We start from the raw sequence: 15,751 nt of genomic DNA on the forward strand, positions 1-15,751 counted from the left end.
CAGTATCAGTGACAGCCTGTCAAAATAATGGATGCGCGGCCCGCGCAGCCATTATTTTGAGCACTGCTGCACTGCCCAGGGCCGGCCCTACCATGGGACCGAGGCCGCAGTTCAGGAGTGGACTGGGTCGGGATGGTGCTTCAGTGTATCACTGCTTCTGTTTCCGGCCCGCCCACCACCTGTTGCACAGAGCCGATAGGCTCTGCTGCTGCAATAGGCGTCTGAAAGGTCACGCTGGTGGGCGGGGACAGAAGTCCTCCGATGGCCGCTGCATCCTCCAGAACATCCCTGGTGTCAGTGTGTGGGCAACGGCTCGGTACAGCTGCCCTAGAAGAGGGGGTTCGCACACTGCTATGTTCAGCTGTAAATGAGCCAGCTTGTGACACACTGCTTCCCTGTGCGTTACATCGATGAAGAGCAAGAGAAGTGGGAAGATTAAACAAGTAATCAACAGCCACATCAAAGCCCCTCCTGCACCATTCAAGTGAGTGAGCTGAGCACTGTCACTGACGAGACCCGGACCCCTCTCTCTGCCCCAACCCCTCTCTCTCCCTGTCCCCCTCTCTCTCCCTGTTCCCCCTCCCTCTTCTCTCTCCCCTCTCTCTCCCCCCCTCCCTCTCCCCCTCTCTCTCTCCCCCCTCCCCTCTCTCTCTCCCCCTCCCTCCCCTCCCTCTCTCTCTCCCCCTCCCTCCCCTCCCTCTCTCTCTCTCCTCCCTCCCTCCCTCCCCCCCTCTCTCTCTCCTCCCTCCCTCCCTCCCCCCCTCTCTCTCTCCTCCTCTCCCCCCCCCCCTCTCTCTCTCCCTCTCTCTCTCCCTCCCCCCCTCCCTCCCTCTCCCCCCCTCCCTCTCCCTCCCCCCCTCTCTCTCCCCCCCTCCCCTCTCTCTCCCCCCTCTCTCTTCCCCCCTCCCCTCTCTCTTCCCCCCCTCTCTCTCCCCCCCCTCCCTCTCTCCCCCCCCTCCCTCTCTCCCCCCCCCTCCCCTCTCTCTACCCGCCCTCTCTCCCCCCGCCCTCTCTCTCCCCGCCCTCTCTCTCCCCGCCCTCTCTCTGGCAGCAGACGACGTGGCATGTGACACACTGCATGTGGTGGCAAGCGACGGTGGCAAGTGATATGCAGCATCTGGTGGCAGGCGGTGGTGAAAAGTGACACGCTGCATCTGGTGGCAGGTGACAGTTGCAAATGACATGCTTCATCTGGTAACAAGCAATGGTTCCCACTGATTCTGCATTCTGGTGAGTTGAACTATATCATTATGTATTACAATGTAGTAATAGAAATAATGTGATTTGATCATCCTGACACCATATTAAGCATGGTGTCAGGATGTTTTCATTGCCAGCACCAGCCATTCACCCGACAAATCACCCCCACCGCTAAATTCCCCGTCAACCCTGAGACTACCTTCCCCCCTGGTCCTTGGCAAAATTGTCCCTGAATGTCAGTCTGGAAATGTGGTCACCCTACCGAGGGGCAAGGTGTCAATTTTCCCCCGGGTCGCTCTGATGGCCCATGCAAAGGCCGCACCGCTTCCCTCAGATCCATCCCAAACTCAATAAGTATCCATATTGCGCAACTGCGTATAGTTTTATATACTGTTTTTGTGCATGTTTGCAAAATTAAAGTGGGCCGCTCTGGGTGAAGTCCAGGGCCAAATTTTTGTCCCAGTCCAGCCCTGGTTCCTAGTGATTAGGAACAGTGATCTCTCTGTACACCCTGTCAGTCCATGTCCACCCCTCCAGTTAAAAACACCTCCCAGGGAACACCCCTCGATTGCCCCCTAGTGTTAACCCCTACCCTGCCTGTGTCATTTATACAGTAATCAGTGCATTTTTATAGCACTGATCGCTATATAAAATGTCACTGGCCCCAAAAAAAGTGTCAAAAGTGTCCGATCTGTCTGCCGCAATCACGCTTAAAATCACTGCTCACCGCCATTACTAGTATAAAAAAAAAAATTGACAGTTACTTACCGGTAACCGTTTTTCTGGGATATCTTCCAGGACGGCACACCTGAGATGAGAGGCTCCTCCCTACAGGAAACATAATCAATCAACAGTAGTTTTAAGTCCCCACCCTTTCCCTTGATCCTCAGTTTGTAGAGAAGTAACTCCTGAACCTGGTTCACAAGGGAAATCATTCCTCATAGACACTCACCTTCTAGTGTTCTACAATTTTCCCTCCTTCAACGGGCGGGAAGTAGACCTGCCGTCCTAGAAGATATCCCAGAAAAACAGTTACCGGTAAGTAACTGTCAATTTTCTCTTAGTCATCTTCCAGGACGGCACACCTGAGAGGATAATCAAGTACCTCAGGCCTACCTTAGGGTGGGACCACTGCAAGACCCTCTTGGTGAACCTTGGTTCTGCAGTGAGTTTTACCTCCACTCCACATGCTTGATGAAGGTATCTTAGCTGGATCATGCGGCTGATCTGCAGGTCTACTCCACCGATGTCCCTGCCTTCTCTGCTTCGGATGCAGGATCTAGGTGGAGTGGGCTCTTAAAGATGGAATCAGAAAACATGTTAAACTTGTAGGTTATCAATGTTGCCTGTCACACATCTAACAACCATGGCCTATTGTGCCTATAGGTGCTACTTAGAACCCCTAAAGATTAATCAGAGACCTGTGTTGTAAGACAAGGACACTACATTGATCACTAAGAGGGCCTGTCTTAACACTACCCTGTTCAGGGAATTAAAACTGCAAAAAAAAAAAAAGGTGGGCCTCTAACAGACAACCTTTTTTGTTAATTTTTATGTTTACGTCAGCAAAGACTAAAGGGAAGCCTACTTAAGGGTAATAGATTAACAGAGGCTTAAACCCTGGGTTTAAGGCATGCCCAATCTGTGGCTTTACTTACACCTAAGTGCCTACTTCAGGAGAATAAAGTCCATAGCAGGAGTAGAACACTCATACTGCTACATCTAATTCTGCTAGAAGGGCGAGATGAAGGCCATGCACCAAGCCGTAACCTGTTTGGTCGGGTATACATCTTTATACTTTATCTTCAGGCCATAATACTCCTCTGAACAGAACTTCCCAAGTTCTTACTAAACAGGGTGATTCTTTATCGCCTTCCTCCAGTGTCCTACTGGGCTTCAACCCTAGGAAATGGTTCCGGCATCCCTGAATGTAAAGGGCTGAGGCTTTCTGACATGTGACGTCTGCAGCCAGAACTCCTGGCCCCTCCACAGAAAAGAGGGCTGAAATACAAAAAGGTGATACATGTATTATTAATATCACAAATTAAAAAAGATCATAGATTGTGGGCACAGCACAATAGATTTAGACAGAAAGGACATAAGCATAGACAATAATGTTGTGTATCCGAGTGTGGCCATCTAAACCAACATATCAAATATGGGAAAGACCCAAATCTGAACTTCAATGTAGACAAACAGTCCTCACGGTCTGGTTTTCTGATGTGCAGCCAATATGTAAAAACATTAAGAAACACGCAAACCCTAAGAGCCCTTGCACACTTGGGCGGTTTGCAGGCGCTATTGCGCTAATAATAGCGCCTGCAAACCGCCCCGAAAGTGCCGCTGCATGTATTCCTGTGTGAAAGCCCCGAGGGCTTGCACACTGGAGCGATGCGCTGGCAGGACGGTAATAAAAGTCCTGCTAGCAGCATCTTCGGAGCGGTGAAGGAGCGGTGTGTATACCGCTCCTTTACCGCTCCTGCCCATTGAAATCAATGGGACGGCGCGGCTATACCGCCGGCAATGCGCCTCTGCAGAGGCGCTTTGCGGTGGTTTTTAACCCTTTCTCGGCCGCTAGCGGGGGGTAAAACCGCCCCACTAGCGGCCGCATACCGACGGTAAAACGCCGCTATTAATAGCGGCGTTTTACCGCCGACGCCGCCCCCGCCCCAGTGTGCAAGGGCTCTAAATGCTGCGTGTTTCTGAAGTGCAGCTAGCTAGGTCATAACTGATAAAAATACAGAAAAGACAGGAACCCTCTTTACGGTGGTGTTTTACTGATGTACAGCAAGACAAGGCCATAAGTATAAGACAGAAAGACCCGAACTTCTATGTTGCGCATTTCTGACAAACCACCAAATACAGTTATAAGATCAATATGGCACACAAGACAATATCTTTTCTATTATGCAGTCACATAGAACCAACACAGAAAGGACACAAGCAACCTGCAGCATTGTGTTTTTCTGAAGTGCAGTAAGGTAAGGCAATCTGAAACAGAAAGCACCAACAAGCTTCAATGTTGAGTATTTCTGCTGTGCAGCAACATAAAAACAGAGAAAAAACAGACAGACAGTCTTCACAGCTGCGATCTTTCTGGTGTACTGCAAAGTAAGGCAATAACTCCAAGATGTCTATTCCTGTTGTGTAACAAAACCTCAACCAGAAGGGACAGATAATCTTAGGGCTCCCACACCTGTGCGCCCCAACCTGCAACCTGGGACCGCAAAAACGCAAGAGAAAAGTCATACACTATGGCTTCCAATGGGTACCATTCATGTCTGTGCAACTCCAGGTCGCAGCGCCACCAAGCAGACCCTGATTTCTGGATCCACAGACCTCAAGATTACACAGGTCGCAGGGAACTTGCAATTTTCAGGTTGAACAAGCGAAGGGTCCCCAATGCTGTATCTCCCTAGAGGAGTGCAGCCAACAACCCCCTGCTGTGTATCCCTAAGAAGCAGCCAGGTAGAACAATGAAAAACAGAAAAGAAAATCGCTCACTGCTGTGCCTTTCTGATATGCAGCCGATAAGGCAGTAAATATAGAACATACAGGACACAAACAATCTTCAATCTTTGTGTATGTCTGATGTGTAGCATATACCAATACTGAGCAGAGATGCCACCACCCTCAATGTGTCTCCCTGCTGAGGCAGCAAAAACAAATCAGAAAAAGACAAGCAACCTTCACTGCTGTGTCCCTTCTGATATGCAGCCAATAAGGCAGTATACGTAAGACATAAAGGACAGACAACCTTCAATCTTGTATATGTCTGATGTGCAACAAAATCTGAATAGAGATAGCACATCCATATTGAAGTGATTTGGCATGCGACTCAACATGTCAAATCGCATGCCTAAAATCGTCAGCCTTTGCTGTTAAAAGCACTGTCAGCACGACGCCACTTTGCGGGGCTGCACCGATTACCAAAGGCAGTACAAGTACTACCCCTGGCCCAGGTTCAATTTGTATTTATGCTATGTAGCCCAACAATTCAGGACCATCAATCTTCACTACTGCCTTTCTAATAAGCAACCAATAAGGCAGTAATACAGGACACTAAAACCCCAGACAGACCTCACTCTTGTGTATGTCTGATGTGCAGCAATATAAGAAATATGAGCAGAGATGTCACAAGACTCAATGATGTGCATTTCCACCATGCGGCACAAGACCAGAAAGTACAGACCACCTTCCCTGTTGTATTTTTCTGATCTGTAGCCAAATAAAGCAGTACCTTTAGGATATAAAGGACAACAAACAAGCTTCAGTGCAGAGCATTTCTGATGTACAGCAATATACCCCTTATGAGCAGAAATGTCACAAATCTCAATGTGTATTTCTGCTGTGCCACAAAACATCCCAGCAAGGACAAACCTTCACTACTGAGGTCTACTGGTGTGTAACCAAGGAGGAGTCATGGTGTATCCCTTTATGAAATAACCAAACAGGGCAATTTGATCCATAGGCATAGCCTGGGCTGTAGAGCTGCACAATTAATCGTTAAAAAATCGTGATCTCGATTCACCTCCCCTGACGATCTCTCCTGCTGAGTTTGACGATTCTTTCATATAAACAAGTGGAGAGATTATCTGCTCACTCAGCTGTCAAAAGAAAACATCCAGGCATTCTGCCAAGTTTAGAACTTGAAACATTGTATCTAACTTCCTTCTTAGATCAAAGGGATAAACTTCTCTGTGTAAACAAATAACCTGGGCAATCTGCCAAGCTTTAAACAACCTGTAAATGCAGGAAGTTTAACCACTTAAAGTCTAAATCTTTTTCTGACACTTCTTTCTTGAGTTAAAATCAATATTTTTTGCTAAAAAAAATTACTTGGAACCCCCAAACATTAGAGATAAAATATATATATATATATTCTAATATTTTATAATATGGAATAAAATGGCAATTGCTGCAATATTTTATGTCGCACTGTATTTGCCCAGCGGTCTTTCAAATGCAATTTTTTGGGAAAAAATACACTTCAATAAATAAAAAAAAAGAAACTAAAGTTAGCGTAATTTTTTTTTGTTTTAATGTGAAAGATGATGTTACGCCGCGAGAATCGTGAGAGAATCGTGATTCTCATTTTAGCCAGAATCGTGCAGCTCTACTGGGCTGTAGATACGAACACTTCACCCCCAGTGAAGGAACAAATCCTAAAATGGTTGGACACCTTACTATAGTAGCTGTTGTCCTACCTTACCTCCGTAGACTGAGCAAACGCTAGCCAGCTCATACACGGGTGGGGCTGATCAGCAACTAAAGTCTCAATGAGCCCAGCCCTAGAGACCAATTTAAGACAGCCTCCAGAAGAGGTGGTCACCCATTTAGCCTGGAGGTAAATAGCCACCTGCTGGCCTTAAACAAGCAATCATGTAGCCATCTAGCTCTTGCATATGGTTTGCATAGATAATCCTTAATTAAAGGATATAGGAAGCGATTTATGGTAAATCACCTTTAGATCTGCCACTGAGTGGACTGTAGCCCAAACCAACAAAAAGGTTTTTCTTACCTCCTGCACTATAATAAAACCACAATGTAAAGGTGGAGTGGGAGGTTGGAGCTTATGAAAAGTTACCCATAGCAAGCAACCCCCAAAAAGGAGGATCTGTCACAAGGGAACCCCTACTGTGCCACACAGAAGCTTGGTCCCTGCCACATTGTTGAAAGTTAGGTCAGCTTTTAAGCATTTTGGAGCAACTTCAGATTCCTAGCAGCTGGGCTAATAGGGCCATATAACCTAGTGCACCTGCTGACCAGGGGAGCTTACTCCTGAATCCTTCAACCATTGCACAATCAATAAATTGTTCAGTGGTATACCTGGCCTTTGTATTTACCAGGTCAACCCCTTCGCTCTATTCATCCCTACTAATGTACCACAACCGGACATATAGGGAGAGGCTGGCAACCTACTGTTGTGATAACCACAGTGTCTCTGCTGTAAGAGGGAGCTGTGACTGGTGGTTTTTGCAGTAGCTTCTGGGCTGTTTGTTATGCAGACCCCAGGTCCTGCACTGCACCACTCAGTATATACACAGGGAAGGAGGAGAAATGCCTTACCTACCTCTTTTCCCATCTGAGGTGGTTTAGGCACTCGCTCCTCTGCACCACTTGTCCACCATACAGCATCTCTGATGTAAGAGGGAGCTGTGGCTGGTGTTTTTAGCAGAAGCTTCTGGGCTATTTGAATCCAGACCCCAGGGGAGATTATCTCAAATGCCCAGAAACCATCTGGCTGAAATTGGGGATTTTGCAGCTAAATTCCCAAGGTAAAGGAAAGTACTCACCGTTGTCGTCTTCCCCTTTTTGCCACAGCCACCGGGCTTGCTTTTCCATCCTTATGGTCCACACGCAAGGAGGATAGCCGCCAAAGTGCCCCCCCCCCCCAACTGCTGTCCCCGTAGGGAGCTGCAAGGTTAGGCTGTGTCCTGTATACACTTGGGGGGGGGGGGCAATGCCTTACGTTCCTCATTCCCATCTGAGGTGGTTTAGGCAGACATCCACCGTAGTGAACTGGTGCCTCCTCGCCTAGCGAAAGGAGGATGTGGGCGCCTGCTCCTGCTGACTCTCAGCCTTCCCTCCTGGGTAAGAACACGGGTGCTTATCATTCGGGCGGCGCCCTACCTAGCAGCCCACGCGAGCTACCAGGGGCCCAGGAGTCGGGGACACGCTCCCTCTGGAAAGAACCTATGGCCAGCACCCCCGTCTGAATGGACGCCCAGACAGGTAAGGGGGAGGGGGGAGACAGGCTAATGGCCCCTGAAGTTCTGGGGACACCACTGTACCCAGGGGCCTTCAGCTCTCAGGGGGGCTCTTCCAGTTTCTGCTGCTCCTCCCTGAGGAAAGGATAGGGGAACCCCCCCAGGGAAGATAAATATATCCGGCCAGACCCAGAGGCTTCCCAGGCATTTGGTCCGGCTCCCAGGGGGAGACCATCAGCCCCAGGCTTCGGGTAATTTGGAAGAAAACAAACGGTTTCGCTGTGTAGGGAGAAACACAGTCAAAAACTGAGGATCAAGGGGAAGGGTGGGGACTTAAAACAGCTGTCGATTGATTGTGTTTCCTGTAGGGAGGAGCCTCCCATCTCAGGTGTGCCGTCCTGGAAGATGACTAAGAGAAAAATAAAAATGCCATAAATCTATTTCCTATTCAATATGCGCTTATTGCTAATTTTTTTTACCAAAAATATTTAGTAGAATACATATTGGCCTAAACTATTAAACTGATGAATACATTTGTTTTTTTTCCCCTTTTTTAATATTTATTATAACAAAAAGTAAAAAAAATCATGTTTTTTTTTTCAAAATTGTTGGTATTTTTTTGTTTATAGCGCAAAATATAAGAACCACACAGGTGATCAAATAACACCAAATGAAAGCTCTATTTGTGGAAAAAAAAGGACTTCAATTTTGTTTGGGTACAACGTTGCATGACTCCGCTATTGTCAGTTAAAGCGACGCAGTGCCGTATCGCAAAAATGGCCTGGTTATCAAAGGGGCAAATCCTTCTGGTCCTTAAGTGTTTAAAGCATGTTATACAGCACAATGCTTGTGCAATTTTGCCCCCTATATCACCTGAAATACCTGGCTGATCCTGCCTGGCTATGCCCTCCGTGCCCCCTGTGTGTATGATTTATAAAAAAAAAAAAATTGCAGTATATACCTCATTTCAGAGCACTGCTCACGTGACCGGCCGCTCTCTCCTCCTCCCAACTGACATCACTGGGGAATATCGGCCCAGCCCTCTGCAGCTATCAGATGGGGAGAGGAGGGAGCCAGACGGTCACATGAGCGCGGAGCGACGCTCTAAAATTAGGTATATACTGCATTCTTTTTATAAATCACACACACAGGGGGACACAAAATTAGGAGACAGCGCTGATAGCATAAAGATACTAAAGTGGCTTAACAACAACTTCATGACCAGGCCATTATTTGTGATACGGCACTGCGTTACTTTAACTGACAATAGCGTGGTCGTGTGACGCTGTACACAATTAAAATATATGTCCTTTTTTCCCCACAAATAGAGCTTTCTTATAGTGGGACTTTGATCACCTCTGCGAAAAAAAAAAAAATACTTTACTTTCTGTTATAAAACATATCCAATAAAAAATGTAAAAAAAATCCAAATTTCCTCATAAATTTATGCCAATAAGTATTCTGCTACATATTTTTTGGTAAGAGGAGTGGCAGGTTGAATGGAAAAAGGCTCAATTCTCCCATCCTCTCATTCAATGTGGATGGGAGAATCCTCTCTGCTGTGCTAATTGTATTCTGATGGCAGAGAGACTTCCCCCTTATCAGAATCTACCAATCAGCATTACAGGCTATAGTCGACTAAGCTGATTGAGTAGCAAAAATCTGACATTGTGGTTTTAGAGAAGCTGATCAATAGATCAACTTCTGTACAAGCACCTTGCTTATACATAGGTGAGCAGGTCCCTGCTTAAAGTGGTTGTAAACCCACTTAAAAAAAAAAAAAACTAACACCTGCAAGACAAAGGCATAATGAGCTAGTATGCATAGCATACTAGCTCACTATGTAATACTCACCCAAGATCGAAGCCCCCGCTGCAGTGCCGTACACAGCACCGGCCGGCCTCATCACTCCTGGGGAGTTATTTCTGGGTATTGTGGCTCTGGTGCTGTGATTGGCCAGAACTGTAATGACGTCACTCCCACGCATGTGAGCAGTAACGGCACACTCACTGAAGCAACGACACATACATGCCATTGCTTCAGTTTGTGTCAGTGCGCATGCGCCGATGACTTCGGCACATGCAAATACAGGAGATATCTCCTAAATTGTGCAGGTTTAGGAGATATCCTGGGTAGCTACAGGTAAGCCTTATTATAGGCTTACCTGTAGCACAAAGTGGTCTGTAAGGGTTTACAACCACTTTAACTGGTCAAATTTTCAGGCCATGGATGGCCAGCTTAACCACCTCCTGCCTGCCATATAGACAAATGACAGCAGGAGGGAGGCTCTCTTGCTTTAGGACGACATCATATGACACTGTCCCACTCTCTGAAGGCGCGCAAGCATGGCGATTGGCGGCGCACTGTGTTCCTGGGACACGGCGCATCCCCAATCTTGGTAAAGAGCCAATGACGGGGCTGTTTACCCATGTTGATCAGCTGTGTCCAATCACAAATGCCAGTTCTTGGCTTTCCATTGACAATGCGTGAGGAGAGCAGAGCCGATCAGCGGCATTTTCTCACAGGGAAGATCTGCACAGATAATCAGGGCACTGAACAGAACAGAAACTAAGAAAAAATGTTTTTTTCCCCAAATTTTCGGTCTTTTTTTTGTAAAGAATAAAAAAAAAAAAAAACAGCAGCGATTAAATACCACCAAAAGAAAGCCCTGTCTAAAAAAAAATGTCATTTGTGTACAGCGTTACATGACCGTGTAATTGTCATTCAAAGTGTGACCGCGCTGAACGCTGGCCTAAGCAGGGAGGGGGGGGAAAGTGCCCGCTATTGAAGTGGTTAATGTATTTGTAAGGCATGCCATGAATGAGAACGGTCACAGTTGCTTGTGTTCTCAACCGAACTGACAAAGCATGGACTGTGTGGTATGATAAGTGATGACCCGCCTGCAGCTGACTGGAGTAATAAGGAGAGGTTGTTGTGTTATAGAGGGGCTCGGAGGACTCCTCTTCTCCCTCCGTGGTCTCTGTAGCTGTGGCCCGCACTCCGCTCCTCAGGCTCCCAGCAATGAAAGACAGTCCATTCTCCTCACACTAATCTGAGGGAACAAAAGAAAGTGGAAGCATATCTCTCCTCTCAGCCTTCCACAACACCTCCAGTCCACGTCACTCAGTGGGCGTCGTCGAGGGCCGGTCTGCCCAACAGCCAATCAAGCGCATGGCCCCGCCTCACTTCCTCCGTCTGGCAGAGATGGCTCTGCGGATAGGCCGGAGATCACGTGAGGAGCAGGAGTTTCGGCCCCTCCCCCGCCTCGTCCGTGACAATAACGCAGAGGGATATCGGCTCCGCGGACAGGAATGTCCCGCCGGTGCTCGGAGCCGCAAGGATGATGATGGCGCTTCCGATGCGCTTGTCTCACGCCGTCTCCTCCATGGTGAAGCAAGAGCCGGACGATGACTCGGACACGGACGAGCCCAACTTGCTGCTCAAGAAGTCAGACAGCGCCGAGCCGCAGATCATCCACAGCGGCCACTTCATGGTGTCCTCCCCGCACAGCGAGCACCCGCCCAAGAAAGGCTACGACTTCGATACGGTCAATGAGAAGGCCTGCCAGACGTACAGCGGCAAGACCAGCACATGTCACCTGTCCATAGACGCCTCCCTCACCAAGCTGCTGGAGTGTATGACCCTGGCGTACAGGTAACCCGGGGGAGGGGACCCCCCTATGATCACCCTGGGGGGAGGGGACCCCCTATGATCACCCTGGGGGGAGGGGACCCCCCTATGATCACCCTGGAGGGAGGGGACCCCCCTATGCTCACCCTGGAGGGAGGGGACCCCCCTATGCTCACCCTGGGGGGGAGGGGACCCCCCTATGCTCACCCTGGGGGGAGGGGACCCCCCTATGCTCACCCTGGAGGGAGGGGACCCCCCTATGCTCACCCTGGGGGGAGGGAACCCCCTATGATCACCCTGGGGGGAGGGGACCCCCCTATGATCACCCTGGGGGGGAGGGGACCCCCCTATGATCACCCTGGGGGGGAGGGGACCCCCCTATGATCACCCTGGGGGGTAGGGGACCCCCCTATGATCACCCTGGGGGGTAGGGGACCCCCCTATGATCACCCTGGGGGGGAGGGGACCCCCCTATGATCACCCTGGGGGGGAGGGGACCCCCCCTTATGCTCACCCTGGGGGGGAGGGGACCCCCCCCTATGCTCACCCTGGGGGGGAGGGGACCCCCCCTTATGCTCACCCTGGGGGGGAGGGGACCCCCCCCCTTATGCTCACCCCCCTTATGCTCACCCTGGGGGGAGGGGACCCCCCCTTATGCTCACCCTGGGGGGGAGGGGACCCCCCCCTTATGCTCACCCTGGGGGGGAGGGGACCCCCCCTTATGCTCACCCTGGGGGGGAGGGGACCCCCCCTTATGCTCACCCTGGGGGGGAGGGGACCCCCCCCCTTATGCTCACCCTGGGGGGGAGGGGACCCCCCCCCTTATGCTCACCCTGGGGGGAGGGGACCCCCCCCCCCTTATGCTCACCCTGGGGGGGAGGGGACCCCCCCCCCCCTTATGCTCACCCTGGGGGGGAGGGGACCCCCCCCCTTATGCTCACCCTGGGGGGGAGGGGACCCCCCCCCTTATGCTCACCCTGGGGGGGAGGGGACCCCCCCCCCCCTTATGCTCACCCTGGGGGGGAGGGGACCCCCCCCCTTATGCTCACCCTGGGGGGGAGGGGACCCCCCCCTTATGCTCACCCTGGGGGGGAGGGGACCCCCCCCCCCCTTATGCTCACCCTGGGGGGGAAGGGACATGAGATTGGGGGAGATCACTGTCTGGGGTCACACCAATCGCTGGACTATAAACTGGTGATTGGTGCTTCTGTTTATTATACAGGATTTCTATAGTGCCAGCTCACAACAATATAAAGGGGGGCCGCGCTCATACAAGTCATTGCCAGAGGGTCTGCGCACGAGAGCTTACAATCTAATGGTGGCCATACACACTATGATAAAAAAAAAATCAGTTTCTTTTCCTATCAATCTCTTCCAGTAAGAATCATCAATCTATAACAACAACACATTTGATCAATGCGTCACATGCAAGTGGATTTTGTTTGCTTAAAGGAGAAGTCCACTCTAACACTAAAATCTCTACATCTACAGACATCCACTATCTAACACTAACCCTGTAAAGAAGAAATCCGTATACATACCTTTTTTTTTTTTTTTTTTTTTTTTTTTTTTTTTTTTTTTTGATCCGATCCTACGATGAGCTGTCAGCTGCGGCTTCACTGTGGAGTTGGGTGCAGAGGACACAGCCAACAACAGAAGCCTATGAACTCTATGGGTGACGTCACACCCTATTCATTTTACAGCCGTTGTCGGCTGTGTCCTCTGCAGAGCTTCCACTGCTGGAGATCTGACTGGCTTCAGAAAAGGAATGTATACTGATTTCTTCTTTACAGGGTTATAGGTTAGTTTTAGATCCTGGATGTCTGTGGATTTAGAGATTTTAGTGTTAGGATGGACATCCACTTTAAAGCGGTAGTAAACTCTACCAACTTTGTTATATATATATATATATATATAATTATAATTTCTCCTGCACCGCATTGAAATGACATTCATGCAAACCGCAGGGGGTGTCCATGTTGGCGACCCTGCAAAACGCAGTGCGATTGATGGAGTTGGATCACGTAGGTGTGAGCACCAATGCTGCAATTCGATTCCAGTGTGGGGGGAAAAAAAGGTCAAGGTCCTGCACTTTTTTTTTTTTTTGTTCTGGTTAGAGCCATACAAATGAATAGCTCAGATCGCACCACACTCCTGTGCAAATTACATGCGATGTGCCCCACCGCAGCTATATGAATCCAGGCTAACAGTACCTACTGGTAAGACTTAAGCCCTGTACACACAGGCCAAATGTCAGGAGACATCGGCTGGTTCGAAACAGGCTGACATTCGGCCCGTGTTTATGTCGGTTTCTCAGACGAGCGTGCTGGAAAAGCAGCAGCCAATGGCAAAGAGCACTGATTGGAGTGTTCTGGCGGGGCGGGGTCCCCCTGTCAGAACATAACGGCTCTGTGGTGGAGATCGCTGCACTAACTTCACATAGTACAGCGACTCCGACCAGAACTGTTGTTTTTTTTTTTTTTGTTCAACCCTCTGGGTTAAACAAAAAAAGCCTCAGCTTGTTCCAGGCTTTATTATAAAGCGTACCTGTAGGACAAAATTAAAATAGGACTTTTCCACCATTTTAAGATAACTTCTGATTGTAAATTATCAATCACATTGGCTTCCACCATATATTCTCATAATCCAATCAACCAAAATATGATTGTGTTCATGAGCAAAGTGTCTCAGTGCTGCTGCTCAATACACAACAATCAATTTTCCACCCTGGCTTATCAAATCTGATTTAAATGGGGTCTAAACTGATTTGAAGTGGAGTTATGGCTATTCAGTTGTTTGCAAATGTAATTGTTTTCATTGAATCATGCATCGATTGGATAAAAAAATCTAAGCATTTATGGCTACCATTATTCAAAGAGTAACCCTACTCACAAGAGCTTACAATCTAAGACGAGGGTTAGGAGGGCTCTACTCACCAGAGTTTGCAATCTAAAGGTATGTTGTACTTTACTGGAGAAGCTAGCATTAGGTCTCATGCACACACACAGTGGGTGTAAAATTCTGGGCATTTTCCTGTGCCTGGGGTGCCGTGTACAGCCTGGCATACAAGTGAATGGCTGTTTGGGAAATATGTCATACTCGCATATGCAGGTAAGTGCTGAGAAGAGATGCTTTGGCATTTACAAGAGTACAAATACCATATGGCACACTGTATGTGGCTCCCTGGGTGCTGAAAAAAACACATGGAATTTTGCACCCAGCATATTTTCAAGCTCTTACTGTCTCTAGGCAGGAAGCTTTAAAATCACACAAACATATTGGTTGCTCTTCAGAGGTGTTTTTTTTTTTTTCTTTACATTGGTGTTGCTTCTTCATCCTATTGTTGGCGGTTCCTTGAGCAATTTGTGCGCCTCCAATGAAATACCATTGACGCCAATAATCCTGAGTAACCACTGACACCGATGATCTTTTTAGTCATCTGTGAGACCACTAATGTAAAAAGCATTAGTAACCACTGACACCGATTATCTTTTCGTTCTCTGTAAGACCACCAATGTATAGAGCATTAGTAACCAATGAAGCTGCCTGTAAGACCATCAATGTGAGGAGCATTCTTCCCACTGACTATAAGGCCTCATGCACACTGGACGTTAAAATAACATTATAAAAACGCCAGTAGCTTTGCAAAGAGTTTTTCAACTTTTTTCAACGTTTTTGCAATAGCGGTTTTTAGCGTTTTTCCGCATTAGCTTTTTTTTTTCCAATGGATCAAAAACGTTAAACGCTGGTAAGCGACGTTTGTGAGCGTTTATCAACATTTATCAGCGTTGGTGTGTTTTTTACAGCTGAAAAAGTCTCCGAACCCACTAGTTTTGTTTTTTGTTTTTTTTTGTTTTGTTTTTTTACTGCTCAAAACTGCCACTGCCCAAAACTGCTGATAACAGCCTATGTGCACATGGACACATAAGATAACATGATGGATAGTTTAATGACTGTAGAAAAAAAACGTCTACTGCCAAAAACAGCTGCTGTAAAAACGTCCAGTGTGTAGAGGCCTTACACTAATCTTCAGAGAGCTGTTTATATAGTAATCATCATCATCAGGGGTTCCCTGAGACTGGAAAGTTATTTCAAGGGTTCCACCGTGTAAAAATGTTAAGAAATGCTTCTACAGAGGTATAAAAACGGAGATCTCGGGGCAAGGCTGTACTATGTTCTGAGATCCCTCTCCTGGTTTTTTTCATCTCTAT

The 15,751-nt window shown here is 48.2% G+C and overlaps 1 protein-coding gene across 2 annotated transcripts in view; it reads left to right on the forward strand.

Moving 5' to 3' along the window:
• The first annotated feature begins 11,127 nt into the window (after positions 1 to 11,127).
• MLXIP (MLX interacting protein) overlaps positions 11,128 to 15,751 on the forward strand; it is a 121,596-nt gene continuing 116,972 nt past the window's right edge. For both annotated transcript variants that reach the window (XM_073626849.1, XM_073626858.1), the window contains exon 1: positions 11,128 to 11,564. In XM_073626849.1, coding sequence (XP_073482950.1) covers positions 11,251 to 11,564 — 314 coding nt within the window. In that variant the 5' untranslated portion in view covers positions 11,128 to 11,250. The remainder of the gene's footprint in view (positions 11,565 to 15,751) is intronic.

Source organism: Aquarana catesbeiana, linkage group LG01 (genome assembly GCF_042186555.1).
Source record: "Aquarana catesbeiana isolate 2022-GZ linkage group LG01, ASM4218655v1, whole genome shotgun sequence".
Classification (NCBI taxonomy): Eukaryota; Metazoa; Chordata; class Amphibia; order Anura; family Ranidae; genus Aquarana; species Aquarana catesbeiana.